The 22,006-nt window shown below is 42.8% G+C and overlaps 1 protein-coding gene across 2 annotated transcripts in view; it reads left to right on the forward strand.

The window, feature by feature from the left end:
* The window catches only part of LNX1 (ligand of numb-protein X 1), an 87,281-nt gene that overhangs the window by 56,111 nt on the left and 9,164 nt on the right, over window positions 1–22,006 (forward strand). Inside the window, exons 5-9 of one of the 2 annotated variants that reach the window (XM_075091465.1) lie at window positions 3,142–3,297; window positions 6,583–6,785; window positions 9,569–9,940; window positions 14,950–15,087; window positions 20,815–20,992. In XM_075091465.1, coding sequence (XP_074947566.1) covers window positions 3,142–3,297; window positions 6,583–6,785; window positions 9,569–9,940; window positions 14,950–15,087; window positions 20,815–20,992 — 1,047 coding nt within the window. The remainder of the gene's footprint in view (window positions 1–3,141; window positions 3,298–6,582; window positions 6,786–9,568; window positions 9,941–14,949; window positions 15,088–20,814; window positions 20,993–22,006) is intronic. The other variant, XM_075091466.1, reaches the window with a different exon arrangement.

Below are 22,006 nucleotides of genomic sequence, written 5' to 3' on the forward strand. Positions count from 1 at the left end.
TCCTGGGAACCGAGGTGCTCCTGTGGGCAGTGGTTCCTGACCTCAGAAGTCTCCACACCCAGTGTGAGGGCACTGATTCCTGCTGCTGCCTTGCCCCAGGTTTAACAGGCTTATGCCTGGGACCACCTGAGAGCACACCTCAGCAATGTCTCACTGCTCCAGGAGCTCACCACCTCTCTGGTGGCTTCTTTCTTCACCAGGCTTAGTCAGTGCTTGAGCAGAATAAAGCTGAGACTGTGCCAGCCTCACAGTGGACACAGAGTGAAATAACCCCTTCTTACTGATAACCTTTTGTTGATAAAGGAGCTGTTAGATCACATGGCAAAGCTCAATAGTCCATCTGTCCCCTCATCTTAGTTCAGATGTCTCTGTTTAATCTGCGTTTTGCCTGGGTGTTGGTCAAAGGAGCTGTGAGAAAGAAAACCATAGTGCATACCTATGTATTGGCCCTTAGCATCAGCAGCACTGAAGTCAGATTAACTCTTTGCACACTGCATAGTGTATAGGTGTCTTTAATCTGAAGCTGATATATCTGTAGGGCCAACGCTGATTTGCGATATAACTGTGAGGGTGTGAGACAAAATAATCATTCCTGATATGGAGAAAAAACCATTCACATAACCATGTTTCTGCTTAACTTGAAGTTGAATGCAGTGCTGGTTTTGGGAAGCCTAGGGACACTGGAAAATATGATATATAACAGCAAATGTGTTTCTGTTATAATTACAACAGAGAAATAGTTACAGTCTAGTGCTATCTTATACCTGGAGCTGGTAGCAGTCCTGTGCTCTGAAGATTACTTCATGATTTCCATTTGTAACCTGTGGTTTGATTTGTTTAAACAATGTCATATGCACCTATTTTGGATTTAAATCATTCAGGCTTTCTTTGTTCCTCTGTTTAAAAGTTTTGGTGACAGTTTCAGCAGAGAACCGTTCATTGTCCAGACTGAAGAAGATGTTAGAAGTGAATGAAAACTGCACTGATGAGAAAATATTTGGGGGAAGGAGGCTTTAAGATTTTCTCAAATTATTAAAAAAATAATTTGTAATAATTTTGTAAATAACCCATGCAAAGAAGTATTTGTCTGTAGCGCAGCACTCAAGCTTGTGATGTCGACCTGAGAGTAATCTCGTTGATAGCACTTACAACTACAAATATCTTTCCAGGTCTGAAGTAGAAGTTAGGGAAGTTTAAAAGAAATGGTTTCATTCTGAGATGTGAGGGAAGGTGACAGGGACATCCTTCCGGCACTGATACATTTAAGACGTAATATCTTCTCACTGGATATACTAGTGTAAATGACCTTGACAATCTACTTAAAAGATAAAATATCTCCAAGCAAAGAGCTTTGCTATGCTTATTTGTATCACTGTGCTTTTAGTTTGGCATCGCATCCTTTAAATTCACTTCCAAAAAAGACTATATATATACACGCACACTCTTTACTCAAACTGATCTACAAATACAAGTAGTAAACCAGCTAATGCTTTAGGAGGAAAGAATTTGGGAATACAACTGCAAAAGCCGCTATACAGCTTTACAATAAAAGGGAGCTCTGCTGCTGGTTTTCAAAAACGTTCATCAGTTCCATTTTGCAGTCAAGCCATTGTACAAGAAATGGAATTTATGATTGCTTGAGGATATCAAATGTTGTTCAAAGTCAAATTCATTCTTCTTAGTCTCATAGTGGGTGCAGTTCTACCATCTGTTATTGCTTTGCAGCAGTCAAGACCAAGGCAGCCCTGGCAGGACCACAGAACACTCTCCTGTTGTACGGGTGTCTCTCACTCCTACTGTTCAGTCTGAGTGCTGTGGTTTTATATGTGTGTGTATATATACAAAAGATAGATATTATATTGCAATATTTGGGAAAGGTAGATGAAGAAAAAGAAGGAAAGGGAAAAACAGATGGCTCTAAGTATCAACCATTTCATGGCATTAAGGCTCTCTATGTGCAGAAAAGAAAGTGGCTTATCCAGCCCCAGGACAAGATAGCGCAGCCCAACTTCTGTCTCAAGAAGGCTGCACCCCACAGGTATTCCTGTTTTCCCCAGATTTGGTTCAGTTGCAGTTCTGATTTCCCAAAACAGCTGTTGGAAAGCTTCCAGAACTGGTTCAAAGCACTTTGCTGTGGGACGATGAGCCAGGCAATTTCCAGAAGAGAGAGATTGGCTTTGTAGCATTTCCTCCACTGCAGAGTTTTGCCTGCTGTAGGTGACATAGCCACAACTCTTTTGAGACACATTCAACTCTATAGCAGTTTCATTTTAGTTCTTTTGGGACTCTTTTGGTGAGAATAGTGTGCAGAAGCAAGAAGAGATGTTAGAGCTGGCATTGCCTGCTACCTGCCCCTCCGTCGCAGCAGCATCCCTGGGGAATTAATGGAAGGCATTAAATCAAAATGATGGTAAACTTCTAGGAGAAAGAAATGTTAAATGAAAATCAGTTGGGAAGGAAGAGTTGCAGAACGAAGTCCCACACTAGCGCAAGTGCACCTGACATTCATAGACACAAGAATTTTCCGAGAATAAGTTACACAAGGTTCGTTTAATTTCTGGTGACCAGGTGACGGGAAGCATGAGTGTGTGTCCCTGCAGATAGCCTTATTTGTGGGGGTGGGCTGGCATCGCACATCAGTTGGACCCTCTGATCTAAATAAGGACTTGCAACCTGAGACACGAGTTTTATTTACAGTGACCTTGGATTAATCTGGACTCAAGGGTCATACCAAACGTTACACAATGCTTTGTCACAATGGATACTGGGAACGAAGGGAGAAATTATCCTGATGGCAGCACTGTTGGAAGGAGCATGGTGCACACAGAAGTCAGCATAAGCCTGAGCACTGAAGGAACACTACCATTAAGTATTATAAACTGTCGGCATAAAATATTAAGCATACTTAAAATTTTGTGTTACAGTCTTGTGGCCACTATACTAACAAGTGCTCGGTGTTCTACATTGTACCAGACAAGCGGAGCTTACTCTGTAAACTGGTCTCTCCTATGTTATTCGTTACTGTAATGGGATGTGTGAAAATATCAATAAAATTGCACACTAATATAAGGAAAATAATGCTTGAGGAAAAAAGCACACACAATCTTTCTGAATGCAGATGACATTTTATTATATTGACAGATTCAGCATGCTCCATACAACCCCCGGTGACAAAACCACAACACTCTGTGGGAAAACCTGCAAGAATCACCAAAAACAAGACAGAAAGTTTACTTCTTTCTAGATTCAGCAGCTCTTCGATATTTAAGGACTGGAAAAATAAAATGGTAAAGAAAGGTATGCAATACTCCTGGGTTTTCCTGCTCTGGAAAACCTGGTCAAAGAGAATGGAGAAATATAATTAAGAGTGTAAGGGCTGGAAAATGGGGTCTGTGCAAACTGAGGCTCCAACCTCAGAACAGGCCGTGTATATGTGAAGGGTACAAGCCCTCAACCCAGTAGGAGTCCCTTAAACTGGGTTGCTGGGGCCCCATTCACTGTGCACAACCAGGTGCTGGAGCAGGGTCCACCTGTTCCAAGTATGGTCTACACACTGGAAAAAATCCAGTTGAAGACATTGCTTTCCAGACACGGCATCATCTTGAAATAGGCATGGTAGGTTTTGATCAAACCACACACGATGTATACAGATTGTTTGGTGAAAGAGCGATCGTGAATTTTCTTATTCAAAAAATACGTATTTGTGTATTTTATACATTTAGTTTGTCAAACTTACTGTTAGTTTATCAAAATAGGCATTGACCTTTTGCTTATGACAGTCTAGGTTCTTGGTAATATAAGCATCCATGTATATGTCTGGGATGAAAACAAGAGACAAGTCTTCAGAGAAGAGAGCAGAAATTAAGGGATCATGGAGTGACTTTGGTTACTTGGCCCATCTGAGGAGAAAATGGTGCAATTTATTAATTATATTCAATAAAGAACATAAATCAAATGACTACAGGAGGTGAGGCAGTACATCCTGCTAACTGTGAAAAGAGAAACTTTACTGACTTGCAGATTGGCAAGAAAAATGTCTTGGGAAGACTTGTTTTGTCATAGATTGCACACTTCAGAAGGAAATTAGGTATTAAAAATTCCTCTGAAAGAATCTGTGTAAAGTCATATTGAAAGCCAGCCAAGTGCCACTGCAAGACTTAATAAACCAGTTAAGGCATTGTTCAAGATGCAAAGAAACCTTTATAAGTTTATACCTTATATAAAGATATATGTAAGTCTTATATAAGTATGGAGACTTGTTCACTGCCACTTTGCTCTGATTTTGCTCTGAGATAATTACAGACTGAAATAACATGAGAGTGTCAATAGCTTGTTCTGTCCACAGTTCTCCATGGCAAAGAAATGCAGCTGGGTAATTCCTTTAGAAAAGTTTTCAGAATGATGTACGATAGAAAGAGTGTTTGAGTCAAAAAAGACAGTGTGTTAGGACATGAGGTGAGTCATTGTGCAATGGGCAATGGAAGTAGTTCTGCTATAGGACTGCTTTGGTAGTCTGCAAAATATACAGAGATATTAATTTAAGCTATTTCCATGCAGAGAAGATTTGGTCATCCAGATTATCATTTGCATTTTTCATGAAAATCCCCTTATAGCCACAACGAGAGTGTAAACTGTGCATGCTTATTCTGACACAGGGATCAGGCCTCTGGTGATTTGAGGAGTACTTATATTGTCTGACTTCAAGCGCCCCGCTGAGACGCCAGAGTTAATTGCCTCTTTCTTCTTACATATCAGTGGAGAGAGTTTAGCACCTCCAGAGGTGATTTAATGGTGAAGTGGGTATCACTCCCTTTGCGTGCCCATGCACTATAAAGGAAGCCAGAGCAAGTAGATCACCAAATTATGCATTTGGCTTAGAGGCCGGGATTTAGATGGGGTGAATCCACCCTTCAGGCTAGAGAGAAGCAAACAAGTTGCAAGCTGGGCAAGGAATGTTCAGAAAATAGAGAAGTATGGGGAAAATGAAGCACCTTCCATTCCTGAGACACTAAAGTTGTGTGAAAAGCTGAAGTAAACCTGTATTAGCACAGAAACTGCTAATACGAGAGTAAAAACTAAATGAATACTTGGATATTAGGCTGATAAAAGCTGCATAGTTATCTAGATAGACTTTTATTGCCTGTCAACTCTGTGTAAAACTACAAAGTCGAAGTCTGTGCTACTGGTAGGTGCTTTTTACAGACATGGAGGAAGACAGCTTCCCGTCCCGAAGAGCATATGATCAAAGAAGTGGTAAGGGATGCAACATGGTGTTTCTTAATATTTTTTTCCTGTTCTTTCTTTCCCCTTGCTCTCTCCCAAAAGGTTTTGGTGCCTTGCTGGTTTGTTTCCTGCTAACTCTGTAGTAGAAAATATTTATTCTACCTCAGATACTGCTCTGTTCATTTTCATTTAACACTTTACCACTATTCAGTAACAGTCACTGTACTTTCACTTCTAAAATACGTTATTGAAAAAAACTACTAGCACTTAATTTTTCAACTTACAGGTTTTCCATAGAAGCACTGGATTGCACCCACACATAAAAAATGCAAAAGCTTTCTCTCACCTAGGGGGGATTCAAAATAATTGAAGGCTGATACACCTGTGCTAGAAAGCTCTCTGGCGCTTTTACTTCAACTTTGCACACTGTTGAATGTGGATTAAAATGATTTTGAATTGATCTAGAAGGAAAGAAAGTATTAGTGACATGCTGTGAAAACAAACATGCCAGTTGAAAAGCAGGGTTTGGAAGGGGATATTCTTATCCAGCGCATTATAAATACAAAAAGGACCCCTCCCCACCATTAGTCTCTCCCTCCAAACTCAGGTTGCCAGTGCCACTGGAGATCTTTCCTTCCAGGCACCTTGAGCGTACTGTGGTTTTAATACAGACACGTTGCAGTAAGAGCCAGTCATTCCTACTTCCTAGAGTTTAAGCAGTGTTGAAAGGAGAGGAGTCTGGTGGGGAAACTATTGTTTGCTTTGCGTTGCCTGAGAAATCTCACCTTTCTGATAGCTGAAGGTAAAAGATTGCTTCCTTGGATGTCACAAGCCAAGCACCCAGTCCTCAGCTACCGCACCAAAAATGGAGGAAGTCAGGGCAGGTACTGCTCAGGCCAGCTGGGGAAGCTACCAGTGAGACAGGGTGGGCAGCCCACCACAGTGGGGATGAAGGTTTGCTGAGGCGTCCATGACCATCTGGTCTAGGGCCAGCAAAGAACTGCGGCCTGGTTCAGAGGGGTCTCTGGTGACTAAAAATATATTTTGTTACCTTAAAATATTAACACATGTAACTGGGTTTTTTTTTTCCTTAAGTACGTTTCATCTGTCTGGTTTACATCAAAGATTTGGGGCTGTATTTTGTAGAAAAAAAAAGGAAGCTTGAATGTATTAATTAAAAAAAGATCCCTTCAAGTCCACCAGCAAACACATGTATCCTTTCCTCCCCACTTAGTATAAATCACATCCACACAGAAAACCTAGTTTGGATTACTGGCAGGTACCTGAAGTTGTGCAGTACATGTTTTAACAAAGCAAAGCTGTGATGTCAAATAAATACCTTACAATGTGCATTTCCAGGTTTTCCCAGACTGTATCACCTGATTCCAGATGGGGAAATTACCTGCATTAAGATCAACCGTACTGATCCACATGAAAACCTGGCCATTAGGATTGTGGGAGGCAGTGAGACTCCTTTGGTCCACATTATTATACAGCATATTTATCAAGATGGGGTAATTGCCAGAGATGGAAGATTGCTGCCTGGAGACATGATCCTAAAGGTATAGTACTGTGTAGGTACAAGATAGAACATAACCTAACAAAGAATAAGACGATGTAAGTCCATCATGAGATGAGATTTGCAATGTTGCTTGTTTGTGTGGGTAAAATAACGTATGCAGAAAGATGTTCACTTCCTCTGCATGCTGTGATGATTTCATTCATTTCAACTGTTTTCAAGGTTCCAGATTTGTTTATTTTTCCTATTCACTACCAGGCCTCTCTGATTTCTACCCAAACACGGTACATCCAAAATGCAATGTAATGCAATATACTGTTGGCATTTCCAACCCAGTGGTGCAAAAGTTTTTTTTCGGAAAGCAGAGGCTGGGCTTTTTGTCCAGTTTGTTTCTACCGAACTACTGTCTTAACTCTCAGTTAGTGAAGTGAAGTTTCCATTGCTTTACATCCCACTTACACTGGGATAGGTGATAGGGGCCTGATCAGGGTTAAGTTATTTCAGCACCTAGCTCCTCTGTATGACGTGTTCAGCACCACAGAGCGTCAGACACTGCCTGCTCTATTTTGGGAGTGTTGCTCCACCAGCAGCCACAGGTGAAATCTCTGAGAACAAACTTGAGCAGCATTCATGGATTAGCTGTTGGCTGCTACTTCTGCCTCTGTTTCTATAGAAATGTGTAACAGATGAACAAGAATTAGGCCAGATGGTTAAAGATCATGTATCTCATGAGCAGTGGCTTCAGCAACAGTTTTTGAATGGGAACTGCACTCTCAGCCGCCCCAGTGACTTGGAGCTCTGCAAGCATGCTAAATTACATTAATGCGTCAGTCCTTAGAAGAAGAGAGTGATGACAGAAAATACTAGTTCCTTTCCTTGCTTTGATGCTTTGATGGTGTGTAGCTGGCATGCACAGTTATATCCACATTGCAAACCAAAGGTACAGCTGCAGCTCACCCTGGTATACCCAGAGCAGCTTAAATCAGCTAGCTCAAATGTTGATGACAGCATGACCAGAGATGGCAAAGAACTCAGCATAGGTTTTCCAAACTACAGATAAGCACTTGAGCAGGCTGCTTTGTTCACTGTGGGCCATGCTGCCATGGAAAGACTGGTGCTGGTACCCAGGCTAACTGGAGTGGCGTTAGCTGGGGTAAGGCTACAGGAGCTGGAAGTAGGGTGGAATTCAAGGTCTGGCATGTATATCTCAGGGTCATCTTTCAGGTAGGGCTCTGGACGTCCATCTTACTGCCTGCTCTGGCATGCCTGGCTGGTAGGGTTAGTGAGTAGTTCTCAAGACCTATTGACTTCTTCTACTACATATTTCATGTGAGTAATGATTAAGGATACTGTCCTCTGAAGTTCAGAGCACCACCTGTAAGCCACCATGCTTTCCTAGCTTTTGCTGACCCCAGTGGTAGCTGAGGACACTTGAGGCTTGCCAGCGTTGTGACATGCCTTCTACTTCACGTCTAACAGACCTTGGCCAAAGGGATTTCTCAGGATAATGATGTAGGCATACTTCGTTCTGGCACTGTTTAAACATGCCTCTGGATTGTGGTTCCAGGTGGCCACTGGATGAGTGTCACCCAGTTGTGCATTTTGGGGAGGCTTTTTGTCCTGGTGCCAGCACAGAACGGCAGAGTTAATGGCACCACTGAGCCAAAACTGTTGCTGCAGGGCACATCCAAACTGCAGTGGGAAGCTGTGATTGCAGCATGGACAGGCCCAGCTCAGTTCTTCCTGGCCATGGCTGACTGCCCGGGGATTTACTGAGGATTCCCAGCAATTTCAGCCCCATGCTGATGCAGCTCATGCCTGTGGTACCCAAGCTGGCAACTTAAAGTTAGTTGAGCTGTATCTGTAGGGGTGCAGTCCCCCCATCAGACCACAGTAGGGACAGCCCTGTGATGCCCACACAGGCATTCTGCAAAAACAAAGCCAGTCGAATGCTTTTGTCCATGCTGGGGAATATTTTTGTTGCACTTTGGAGACATTTCTTAATCATTAAATGGTTTGACCTGTGCAATGTAAAACTACATGGAAATAACTTGTCTGAAATGGGTTTTCCAGCCAGCAACAAATTACAACCTTGCAAATGGTTTTCATTTAGCAATGATAAAGTGTAATACCTAGTGACTCTTACACACACATGGATATGACAGGATTGACTGGAAGCTCTTTTTTTTTCTCTTTCTTTCCCCCAGGCAGATTAAAGAAGCGGCAGTTATGCAGTTTTACCACCATCTGAGCTAATTCTTACCTGGAAAACACTGAGAAACACAAAAAGCCCAATTCTCTGGTGTGGTATATCAGCATAATTGCTAGTAAATATCCAGGGCATTTAAACTTCTACCTGAGTCTCTTTTCTTCATTTTAATTAGAGATTCATTAGTGGGAACATTTTTTTTGCTGTACCTAGGACAGCTGGGAGATAATGAAGAAGAAAAACAGCAGGAAAGTGGTGGGAGTGAAAGGAAAGGATGGCAAGGTGATTTGAAATCAGAAGCTAGTGGAATAAAACTAAGATATATGAAAGGATATTGGAGCTTGGGAAAGAGCAATAATAAAGCTGAAAAATAACATGTATGTCTGGAGACTATCAGCGAGAAAAGGGAAAAAAAAAGGCAGAGAGTGTCTCTACAGCACGTCCTTTCCTTGGGGGGAAAACTGTTCTGTACCGCAAACTTGGCCCCCTACGTGACACAGTTTGAAATAACGCACGTCACTTCGTATGAAGACATCTGTGTAAATAGATCTGCCCTCTCCAGTGCCAATTCAGATTAGACGGTCTTTCTGCAGCTGATTTATGCTCCTTTCTTCCAGGTAAATGGCATGGACATCAAAAATGTGCCTCACAACTACGCCCTGTCAATCCTGAAGCAACCCTGCCAGGTGCTCCGGCTGACGGTGCTCCGAGAGCAGAGGTACCGATGCCGAAACAGTGGACTTTCCCTTGATGCTCACTGCAATAGGGATGACTGTTTCCATGTTGTGCTAAACAAAAGCAGTCCAGATGAGCAGCTGGGAATAAAGCTGGTCCGCAAGGCTGATGAGCCAGGGGTGTTTATTTTCAACTTGCTGGAAGGCGGCATGGCAGCCCGTGATGGACAGCTTCAGGAGAATGACCGGGTGTTGGCCATCAATGGGCATGACCATCGGTACGGCAGTCCAGAGAGTGCAGCCCAGCTGATACAGGTTTGTCACCACCACTTCGACCCTGCTTTCTGAACTTTGCAAAAACCAGGCAGCTTTTTCTGACTGTCCATTGCCAAGCAGGGGCCAAACTTAATGTGTGTGTTTCTGGGGGAGGGAAGGAGACATGTCAAGCTCAGATGGGAATTTACACCGCTAAAAGCTCCTTGGTTTCACTGTGGGTACAAGGGTGAATATGGGCATGGACTTTTGCAGTGATGCGTGCTACCATCAGACTTTGTGATGTACAGATCAATGTAAACATCTGTATTTTCTGTGCATCACCAAAGGGTAATGCCATCTCCAAAAGGCAGGCCAGGCTGTACCCTGGGAGACACAGGTCTAGCTGGGTCCTGACTTCTGCAGCTCAGAAGGAGCCACAGTGCTCTCTGGTGCAGCCCTGGAGCAAACCAGAGTACCCTAAGGCAATGGTCAGCATGTTTCAGGATGAACATCATCATCCCAGACTTGGTGGTTTCCCATAAGTGTGTTTTATGACTGAAGGTACTCCATACCTTGTAGATATTTCTTACCTAAATCCAGCATAAAGAAATCCATGTATTTTGGAAAAAATGAATCTGTAGCTGTCGTTTTTATAAATCTCTATTTAGGCTCATATGGATAACTAAAGGGGTACCTCTGCAATGTACTAATCAGTCTTGCCACAAAACTGTCAGAAAAAAACCCTGTGCCTTTCTGAACTACAAAATCAGTCAGCTTCTGCCTAATTTCCCCTCCAGAACCATCTTCATTTGTTTCCTTTCTTTACAGCCTACGTTTTTAGAAAACTTCAACATAAAAAGCAAAGCCAAGAATCTTTTGTTGCTTTTTTCTCATATTTATAGCAGTCATTATACTTGTGCAATTTTACATTTCATTTGGAGGCATGCAGAGGGTTTACATATTGAAGAATTTCATGTGCCTCAATAACAAGATGTCAAATCAGGCTGGCTGCTTCCCCTTTCCGACAGGTATAATCAGGGTAACACAAGTCAGACTGAAAGAAGCTTTCAAATCCATGAATTTTGTGGAAAGGATTCCTCCCTTAGCATAGGTTCATATTTGACTGTAGCCAGCTTCTATTGAGAAGTTTATAGCATAGGTAAAGAAAATGGTGTCCCCTTGCATAATGCTGGTTGTTGAAATCCTGGTCCAGCATCTTTTTGGATTACTTTATGTAGCTCACTAACTGCGAGCAGAAGGAGGCAAGGGGGGGAGGTTTAAATTCTCCAAGGGTAACAAGTCTGGAATGAAAACCTTTCTAAAAAATTGGTATTCTTGGAACAGTTCTTTATGGCTACAAAACAAGGAAACAGTGCTTCATAAGCAAAAAACACATGCAGACTAGAGATGAAATGGAAAAAATTACTAATGAGACCATTCACACACAAGTGTTTAAAAATGCAACTAAAGCTCTTACTGGGTTCCAAAGAGTGGATGTTATTTATAATAATGCTTGAAATGCACACCAGTCCCTGGGAATTTAAACAACATGCCCATCAAACGGGAGACTCAGGTTTCTGAACAGCCACGATTACATTGCATTGATGTGAGCTCTATGAATCACATTTGTCTAATGCAAAATTCCCAGAACCTGTGTCTTTTTTGTCATGTTTTTTCATCAATTATCATTTGCCTTTCCTGTTTCCATGTTATTCCAGAGAAAAACATTATACCGAAGCCACAAGTGTTTTGCATTTGCTTCTTACACGAAGGAATGTTTTACAGTGTCCTCTGATTTCTCAACAGTATCCTGCCTGTTGAGACCTCAGCATGTGTCACTCACAGTACGCTCAAGTCTTCAAATTAACGGTGGTGGAAACTTCAAATACGCCATCGGTTTCTTTAAAAACAGAACTAACATTCACTAAAAGGTGGTGGTGGCTTGTTAGGCCAAGCGCAGCTGGGAGAACATCAGATTTCGGTGGAATCTGATTAGATTTTGCTTCTGAATAATGAATAATCGAGATGAATTTGACTCTTCAGGCCTTTAGCAATTATACATTAGCATATGTGAAGCAGTTGTCAATCAGTAGATTAGGTGTCTGGCTGTTTATAAGCTCAGTCACAAGAACTGAAATGAAGAAAACGCGTAAGTGCTAATTAGGAACGTGCACACATCATAACACTTGGGAGTTTGCTGCTTCCCATTTGTCGTGTCATCTTTAGTCATGGCCTTGTGTCAGATGTGGCACTTTTAATCTAAATAACGTGACATTCCACATCTGTTTTCCATGGGAGTGACAAGCAAAGGAACGAGGTAACAGGTCAGTGGGCGCTCGTGTGAGCATATAAAGCTGAGCTGCATGGGTTGAGCCAGACTTTACTGCCCCCAGATGTTCATCGTCCTCTCTCCCCTGCCACAGTTCAGAGCAGCTGTGACAGGCACACAACCCCCTCTCCATCACGGCAACCGCCGCCAGCAGAAAGCAGGTCGTGATGTGAAGCACATCAGTGCTCCATCATCCCTGTGAGAGATGGGGCAGCTTCTGCCAAGATCAGCATTGCTGCCTTTTAAGATGCAGTTGCCTACTAGATGCTCAGAAGTTGCCACCGTGTCTCTGTCTCTCAGCTTGACTTGCTTGTGCTGTAACACAGATTTTAATTCTAGTAGATTGTTGCAGCTATTACTTGTATTTGGTTTCAAAGCTAACATCATTTCTTTAATTCTTGCTTCAGCAGAAAAAACAGAGAAGGAATTGTGGGAAAACAAGTAGTAAGACAGAAAGAGGGAGGGATCAAAATGAGGCAGTAATTAATATTCTGATCATTAGAAATGTTAACGGGCTTTTATACGTAGTATTGAAAGTAAAGAAGTACATAAATACAAAAGCTGATCTTGTTGTTTGGATAACTTTTTAGAATACTCTGGACTTCTGAGAAATTACTCAACTTGACTGACCTGGAGAAAAATGTGACATTGCAATAGAGACTTTTGTTGAACTTTTGCTAGTCGTTCTACAAGAATTAATCACATTTACAACCTTCCTCTAAATAACCAACTTTGAGACTAACCATGTGGCAGCAGATGACTTTTAAACAGAAGTTACGTAATTTGAAGTTGTTTGTTTTAGAGAAAACTGGATTTTCATGGGGCCATATGCCCTTAGGTTTGCTTTGGTATTGTTCAGTTCCATCTCAATCAGGTTTCAAACTAGGGTCAGGGTGGTACTTTCTCCCGAGATACAGCATTCTGGGTACCAGTTGAGTCCAGAGTTCAGGGATTAATATTCCATGAAAACAGACCTTGTAAAAATACCTAGAAAGTTATTCTGAAATAGGTGTGTATGTACCAAATGATACATTATGAAGCTGTGGAGATTTGAGTTGCTGGTGAAAAAACTAGTATCTCCCAAGATATTGGGAAAGTAACCAAATGCACATTTTTTTACTGAGATACCACCTTTGTTGGAAATAGCACAGCCTGAACATGCAGATTTCAGGCTTGAAGTTGGAGATTTAGGAGAGGTAGGTTGCTTTTTTAACTATACTGACATTTTTCAAAAGCATTTTTTAACTCCTAGCAACTACTATTAAATCCAGCTCCAGAAAAGACAAACCAAACTATAAAAACAAAAATCCCAGGGGCCTCCTCTGGCTTCTGTTAATTGTCTGTGGGAGATTTTATTTCAATAGCGCAACTGGATCTGGGTTTGGTTTCCAGCTGCTTGTTCAACGCCAGCTTTCCTTGGAGCTTCTCCCCAGCGAGCAGGGCACGTCAGTGTGCCAGCAAGCAAGTCTGGAGGTCTGATGCCCCCGGGGCTGCAGTACAAACACGCATTGCTACTGCAGCCCCAGGGGGATCAGACCTCCAGATGTGCTTGCAGGGGGGCTCCATGTGAAATACTGAGCAGTTTCTCGGTAATAACCTGCAAGCAAGCAGGCAGGAGTGCCTGTGGAGGCTGGCCCTTATGAGCCCCTCCTGCCTGCCACAACACCAGGGTCTTTAGCCTGTAAAGATGGAGATTATAGGATTAGTTCTTCTATCTTCTGAGCATGCTTCTATAGCATTGAGGCCATTTCTACAGTTCAGTTCAGTATGTCACTTTGACCTTATAGCAGAAATCTATGATTTACCCTGCTAAGCCCCACTCCCTCTCAGCTCCTTGTCTGCATCAGTGTTGTCTTGAACAGATTCATACGAGCCTCAGTGAAGAAAGAATGAAGCTATTTGCTTCTAGGGAAACAGCGGTGATTCAATAAGACAGAAGAAATTCACCTGTACACAAAATTAATACACTAATATCAGGCACACACAAAACACCAAATAATGAGCAAACTTAACCCAGCAGAAGTTTTGCAGCACCTCTCAGGCACATAAGTATTATGACTGCACTGTGCAAAAAAGCCCAGAAGCATTTTGAGCTTATTTTGGGTTAATTGTTTTTGCAGTTCCTGTTCCTAAGGTGAGAGTTTGGGCTAGTTTCCCATCCTAAACTGTTACTCTATGTGCTTGCATATGCCCTCCCTCTTTCTCTATGCTCTGATGCATAGGATTTTACTTCTCAAAATGGTTGCACGTCCCTTTCTTGATGCTGCCTTACATTTGCCATGCTCGTTGCATGCAGGCGGACTCAGTTACATCGTTTATTCCCTTTTCACCAGCCAAGGGTTGAGCACATCCCTCGTTACAGGGCTAACTGCATCTTTTTCAGAGTTCCTGTCTGGCAGCAGTAGCTCTGGTTGTCTGCAGTGGTGCATGCAGGTGCATGTGAGAGCTGGTCAGCACTTACTGTGATGGATCACTGCTTCCAGCCAAATTTGAGGCAGATAGGAAGGGTTTTTCAGGGTTAGCACCAATTTTTCAAGAGAGTTATTAAGTAGCTGGCAGTAAATTTTTATGGATTTTATTGACCTGAACTGATGCTACTGCTTTATGTCATTGCAACCACATTAGTAGGAAATCCAAATTACACTTAAATGGGACCCACATTTCGTGAATCCTCTGGGGTTGAAGTGTAGGGGTTTATTATGCCAGGGCGGTGGGATTCATGCTGTACCTCCTCCCACAGGCCAGCGAGAAGCAGGTTCACTTCATCGTGTCACGGCACACCAGGCAACAGACCCCCGACATCTTGCAGGAGACGGGCTGGAGTTACAGTGGTGGCAGCCCCCAGCCTTGGCCAGCTGAGAGAAACAACCCTCTCAAGGTGAGGGCACAAGCGCTCGTGTGGTTTCTCTGCCATCCGTGGGACAGGGGACTGGGAGGGCAGCTAGCATTCTAGTGTCCCAGGGTGTAATCTCTGGTTTCTGTCACCACAGGAAACATGTCTTATTTTGCAGTGGAAATGTAAATGCTGTGTTCGTCATTATCTATATGTTCCTTCTTCCCTAACTCTGTCCGGGGTGGGGAGGGAAGGAGAAGGTGAAGGGCGGTGGTGGGGCAGTGGGCTGACATGCACACAGCATCCTGGCCATGGGCACAGACCTGCCCGGTGGTGTGAGCCAGCACAGGGCAATGTGCTCCAATGAAAGTAAGAGGCTTATCTGAGGTTTCTCCATCTGGAGCAAAGTCTTCAGGTAAAAAGCTTTCATACGCTGGCCTGAGAGATTCCCATAAGCTGCTTGAAAATTATGGTCATTATTAGCCTGTTGATCATTTCTGAAGATACCCATGCTCTGACCTGGCTGGCAGACTGGCGGCAGACAGTGGCTGTGGTCTCCTTGGCCACTGTGAGCGTGCTGTCTTTCTGTGGCGCTTTGGACCCAAAATGTATTGGTTCTGCTCTGGCAACACCTGGCACTCACATGAGATGGGGGCTGTGAGGGCTGGCAACGCGGCAGCACAGCCAGACCGAACCCAGGGCCACAAGGCACAGAGCAACCTTCTCGCCCAGATATGGCTCTGGCTACCAAGCTGTCCCTCCAGCTGCTCCTCTGTGCCCAGTTACATCATGTGTTTAGTGCATTTAGACTTGCAATATGCTCTCTGCATAAGGCAAAGAGACTCTTATGGTCAAATATATGAGGTTTTAAACCAGAAACTAATGCAGCAAGAGCTTTGAAAATACCTTTTCTAGGCTTACTCTGTGTTTTTCTTTGCACTATAGACAGAGCAAGGTATGTCCTTGCAGGAGCTGAATTTGTTTATTTCACTAAATTTAAAGTCACATGATAATTTACATTAATCGCTCTGAGTGTCACTACTCATGCAAACCTTCATGAGCTGGTGCCCTGGCCACCCGTGCCAGCGGTGTATCAAGGAGGTGGCAGGGCTGGTTTAAATCCATCCTCCCTGATGGGCAGCGAGATGTGTCCTTAAAGGGACCTTTGGACTGAACCAGCTGTCAGGGTGCACAGCTGTAAGCCAGGAGACAAGCCTAGCTCTGCATTTTACAAATGCTTAAAGAGCCATTTTTTCAGGGCTTCTTTTCTTTTTTTTTTTTTTTTTAACTACATTATTCAGTGTTTTTATGTGTAAAAAATATACTAGTGGGTTTTTATCTATTTTTAGTTTTTCATTTCCACAAAGTCACAATCACAGTCCTTGTCAGGTGAGACTGGATCAGCAGGAGTTAAACCACAGAGCAGAGTCAATGCTACTGGGTAGCTACTACCCAGTAGCAAATAGTGCCCAACTAATCATGCATCTGCAAGGCATTACTTGCTAATGAAGTAATGATTTCCTTAGGGAGATATGTGTAGGACAGTAATTAGCTTGTGTTGCTACTGTATGACTTCTAGTGAAGCGCCAAGCACCTGCTAGCTCTACTACATTGATCTGATTAATTGATACCACATGGGAACATGACTTGTCTTCCTTAAACTGCCATAGGTCCTCATTTTCTCTTCCTGTACTGGGAGGTGTTAGATGGGAATTCTTGGTAAATCCAACATTATTTTGGGTAGTGTTGAGATTGAGGGGCCAGTGTTGACATTGCAACAGTCCTTTAGGGGGGGTTTCCAGTTTGCCACAAGAGGTAGGCACTACATAAGCACGTGAGTGGCATGCTGTTGTGGGCTTCTGTCCAGTGCCACCATTTGGGAACTTTCCAGGGAAGATCACTGCCAAAAAAAGAAAACTCTGTGCTGTTCCTAGCTCCCTTTAGCTTTGTGGGTGTGCAGTGGAGGGTTTATATCAGAGAAAATGCTCTGGCAATAGATCAGGAGACAATTACAGCCAGTAGGACATGATGAGCTTCAGGCACTGTGGGCTTTTGGTCTGATACAATCATTATTGGAGTGTTATTTGCCCTTTTATAGGGTATGAGTGTGTCAGTTTGGATTTCTTATGCTTTTGTTGCTGAAGGTTTAACTGAACATCATTTGCAATTCAAGATCTTTAAACTCCAGGCTTTGGCAGGCTTAAAAAGTTACTCGGTTTTTAAATAGACGTTAGTGCAGGAGTAATGCTTGCAAGCATAGGGCCTGTACAGTGTCCTAATGCAGCACATGGTCCTGCTCAAAACAAAGGCAATGCTTGTTGGCTGGACTCTACTGTCAAGGGAGTTTCCTATGTGTGTGTGGTTTGATGAGTCTGCTACCTGTTACCATCAGTGGGATTGTTTTATTATATGTGATTGATAGATTGCTAACTGACTTGAATTCTGATTAATTTTAAGGGGTTTGTTGTCCTCTGAGCTTACTGTAGGAGGTGATATTAGCAGGTCAGGAATGTTCTTTTTGAGGGAAGCAGCTCTCATAGAGCATGTATGTAAACGTGAGCTGAAATCTGCTCTCAAGCCTTAGCTGTATTCAGCACCAAGAATAAACTCTAGCTTTCAGCAGCTGTCTTGCTCTTACAACAGCTCAGGAATCACTTTTGGGCAAGCCAGTGGCCTCATGACAGCCTGCATCCATCTGGAAAGCGTGAGGAGGCGGCTCTCTTTCAGGCCAGTGCCAATGGCAATCAGCCACGCAGCCAACAGGGCTATGGAGAAAGAGGAGGATGGTCTGTAGTGACCACAGCCTTCTCTGGCAGCAGTGATGCTGGGTGTATGGTGTGCAGGGAGGTTGGTCCTGCACAGGCTCTCACTGAGCTGTTTTCCTGTGTATGGAGATAGGGAGGCACAGCCCAAACTGTTCTGGCTGCTGTCTGGATTCAGAAAAGAGAAGATGTCAGAAACACTTTCTTGTGCAGCTGAGGTTGTTAAGCTGGGCTGTAACGTATAAACGGCCCAGATTCAATTTCTTTGAAGTCAGTGGGAGCTTTGCCATTAATTAAACAGCACTCGTTTTTAATTGGAACTGTTTTCTTACTCCTTTCTAACAAATTGCCTAGTACGTAAAACGAATCTGTCGCCCTGTTGCTTGAGCAGGCAGTGTTTTCTGACCATACGAGCAGATCAGCCTTCAGGTGAAGTACATTTTCCAAACAGGCACAGCTACATCTTTTGCCTGCGGGACACATGTCATGGCTTTGATGTTGTGATAATCTGCTGTAAATATTTATTTTCCAGCAAATATACAGAAAAGAAAAAAATTAAAAAGAGGAGGAGATGAACTGTTATGTTTTTCTTCTCCTGACCTCTGGGGTCACTTCAAAATGACAGAGAAGGACAATTGTTTAAAAGAGAATGCATTGAAATGCAGGCACTGATAAACACTGCCTTTTAACTGGTTTACTCATTATCAGTTGTACCTCCAAGAAAGCTCTACGTGTGTTTACTAAGAAAGGCTTTACTTTCCTTTCATCACTGCCTTCGTCTCAGCTGAGTCACCCCAATTCCTTTCTCTCTGCAATCATGTAAAAAATGACATGTGGAAGAGTAGCTTCAAAGGAAAACTGGTCCGACATGCTTGAGCATACAAGTGCTAATGCTTTTATGATTCTTCGTTGAAATGTAACAGGACAATTTCTTACCAAGCATTGCTTTGAAATCTGCTTCTCTCCGCACCTATTCCTCAAACATAGAGGATTAGCCATTTTATCAGCTAACGTTTTTGGTGTCTGAGACATGATGGACACTGCATAAGTAACAGGGTTTCTCTGAGCACGCGGACCTGCAAGTCTAATTCCAATTTCATTTTTTTGCTACAAAATTTCAGACTGCGTTTTTGTGAAAATTAGTGGTGCCCCTATCCCACAAGCTTCAGGAAGTGGCTTTTTCCTGATGGAAAGCCGTTCCTTTCCAAGGGAAAAAAGACAACATTTTTGCACAAACATGGATGAAACATGAAGTTTAGTTTGCACAAAGATAGAACTACTCTGTTTAAAACATTTACACCTTAAAGACAAGGGTGAAATGTTAAAACTATCTGGACTGGAACATTTTTTTTTTTAAAGGAGTTGTTGTAAAACCTTCAGAAATATTTAGGTTCATTTGCAAGCCATAAGCCCAATTACTCTGACACAGTGTCTGTGTTCTGTATGGGTCAGGTGTGATATGTCCAACTATATCAGTTTGGATTTTGTCCCGGTGACTAAGAGAAGACCTTTTGCAATGAACTCTCTGCCTTTTTGTTCCTGGAGCTCTGTGGCAGTCCCTGTTCTTCTGCTTATGCATCTAGAGATCCTTTGCTAAGCTGCTAAAAGGTTCTGGGTTTTATTGTCACTGTTGCATCACAGAAATATTGATGTGGAGTTAGTCTCACCAAACATACCATTAAAAAACACACAAAACAAAGATATAGCCTGCCCTACTCCCATAAAAACTCCTTGCCACTGCCTTCCTTTGTCCGTTACCATCACTGTAGGAGCAGCTGAGGACTCACCTGCTCCACTTTCCGTGCTGCTGGCCCAGGAATCAAGGTTGAATGTCTGTGTGGGATCTCGGATTTCCAAGAAGAGATTAAAGTGGCTTTAAATGAGTTTTATAGATTATTTTTCCATATAATAAATGTGAGGTCATGTTTGTGAATGAGAAGGTTGAGGGTTTTTTTAATATAAATTTGAAATGTGTTTAGCAGCATGTTATTATATCTACATATGAGCCTGGAATGGATGGTGCTGTTCTTGCAAGAGGGGCTGGGATCTTCAAGAGTTGATGCCAGGAGCACAGCTTATGAAATACTTAAGGAAATCAAAGCAATCATCATTTAAATCCAGATTTTCTGGAGAAGCATCCTTGTCTGTTGAACTCTTCTGTAAGAGCTGGATGCATTGTAAATGTGACATTCAGTTCACATGTTTTGTTGGAGCTTGTGTTGTGTCTCCGTCCTGAGGCCGCCTGTGAGTTTGTTTCACCCTCACTCATACACTAGTTATTGCACGACCACCAGTGTGTATGTAACTTTTCCTGTACAGAGCGAGGAATAAGGGGATGGCTGTCCTCAGACAGTAGAGGTGGCTGTCCCAAAGTGACCTTTTAAACACAAGTACTAGGAAAAGCACCCTGGAAGCTGATGGCTTTTCAGTTTATAAATGTCCTTCTCTTTTCCTGAACAGAAACACATATTCTTTGAGTATATTCCCACCAGTAATTTATACAGAAACACAGAAATCTGGAAGAGCAAATGAAGTGTCTGTCTTCTAATCTGTCCTCAAGAGTTTTATTCCTTTAATCCAGGTGGACCATTTCTCATTTACTATACAGATGACGTTCAGACTGGAAGTAGCAAAGAACTGTGATCTGATAGTCAAAGATATGAGGACCACTAGTGATATTAATATCAAGAACATTTCTTTTTAAAATCACATTTCTTATTTATATTTAAAGGACCTGCTTCTATTAGTCTCAACACTAAAACACCTCTGATTTTGATGGGAGTGGTGCCTAGCTTTAACTATTAAAACATGGATTGTCTTGGTGGTAGCTCTGACTCTGGAGATGCCTAATCCCTGGAAAGAGTCATGCCGCCGTCTGGCCAGGTTTGGCAGGTAGCTGTGAAGTGCTTTGGTATTCCCTAATGAATATTCATTTCAGTAGAAAATACCTAAGATGTCAGGGAGTTTCCCATGCTCACTGTGTTTGTTGTTGCTGTTTTCTCCATCACAGAGCACCCTTCACGCCGTCACCTGTCACGAGAAGGTGGTGGCTGTCTGGAAAGATCACACAGAATCGCTGGGAATGACTGTAGCAGGCGGTGCATCTAACCGCGAATGGGATTTGCCTATCTACGTGATAAGCGTTGAACCTGGAGGGGTTATCAGCAGAGACAGCAGGATAAAAACAGGTAAAAAGAGGGGATTTTGAAAGTCTGCTTTAATTCAAAGGCTTCCTTTAAACAACAGAGAGATAGAGAAAGAGCATCACACCCTGACATCTTCAGCCTTCCCATAGATTTGGGGATGTGTGAAATTAGAGGGAGTCAAGTCAGCTACCAGAAAAGGTATAAAATGCAGCAGTAACCATGTCTGTGAAGTAGGATGTAGGCATACTCTGGTAGGAAGAAAAAAATAATTTTTCACAGGAAAATGACCTTTCACCATTATCTCCTAACTACTGAAACCTTCATTGTGCAACCTTCATGGTTTTTTAATGTAAATTTTTGTGCTTGTTTGTCATATCATTCATGGCTTTGAACGAAATATAAAGGAGCAGAATTCCCATCATATATGAGGCAACGTTAGTGCCTTGTGGCTCAATATCATGTCTGGAAACACTGGCTTCGTGACTCCATTTGGCTCTTGATGTAACAGAGTGATAAACTTAATAGCCCCTCCCCCTCTGCATGAATAAGCCTTTAGAGTAAGATGGGGAGTATATTTTATCAGCGGGTTTTGCGGGAATAGGTAGGCAGTGGGGGAATGGTGAAACTCTGAGTTTTCAGGACGTGACCCCTCCAAGAGTCAGGTAACCTGGTATCCTGCATCCAGCAACCATACAGCTCCCCATCCCCTTGCCCTTCGTCTCCTATGCTCAGCTTCAGCTCAGTCGCTGCCCAGAGGCTGGAGGGAATTCCTTAATGTGAGGGAAGTGAAGGCACCCAAAAGTGGGGCAGAATAGCTGCAGCCCAGCCAAGCCCCAGGAGCCTGGGTCACAGCACCCAACACCAGCACGTGTGGGAGCCTCCTTTTTACGGGAGCTATGGCTGCTCATCAAAACCCATGTAAGAACATGACAACAGGAGCAAACCAGCAGGTTTCCCCTTTCCTCCTGCTGGGAAATAACTGCCTCTCAGTGGGATACATTTTTCAAAAAATATTCATCATGAGGCAGCATGGAAAATTCAGCCTAGTTAATTTGA

The sequence above is a fragment of the Phalacrocorax aristotelis genome, chromosome 4 (assembly GCF_949628215.1).
Source record: "Phalacrocorax aristotelis chromosome 4, bGulAri2.1, whole genome shotgun sequence".
In the NCBI taxonomy this organism is placed as follows: domain Eukaryota; kingdom Metazoa; phylum Chordata; class Aves; order Suliformes; family Phalacrocoracidae; genus Phalacrocorax; species Phalacrocorax aristotelis.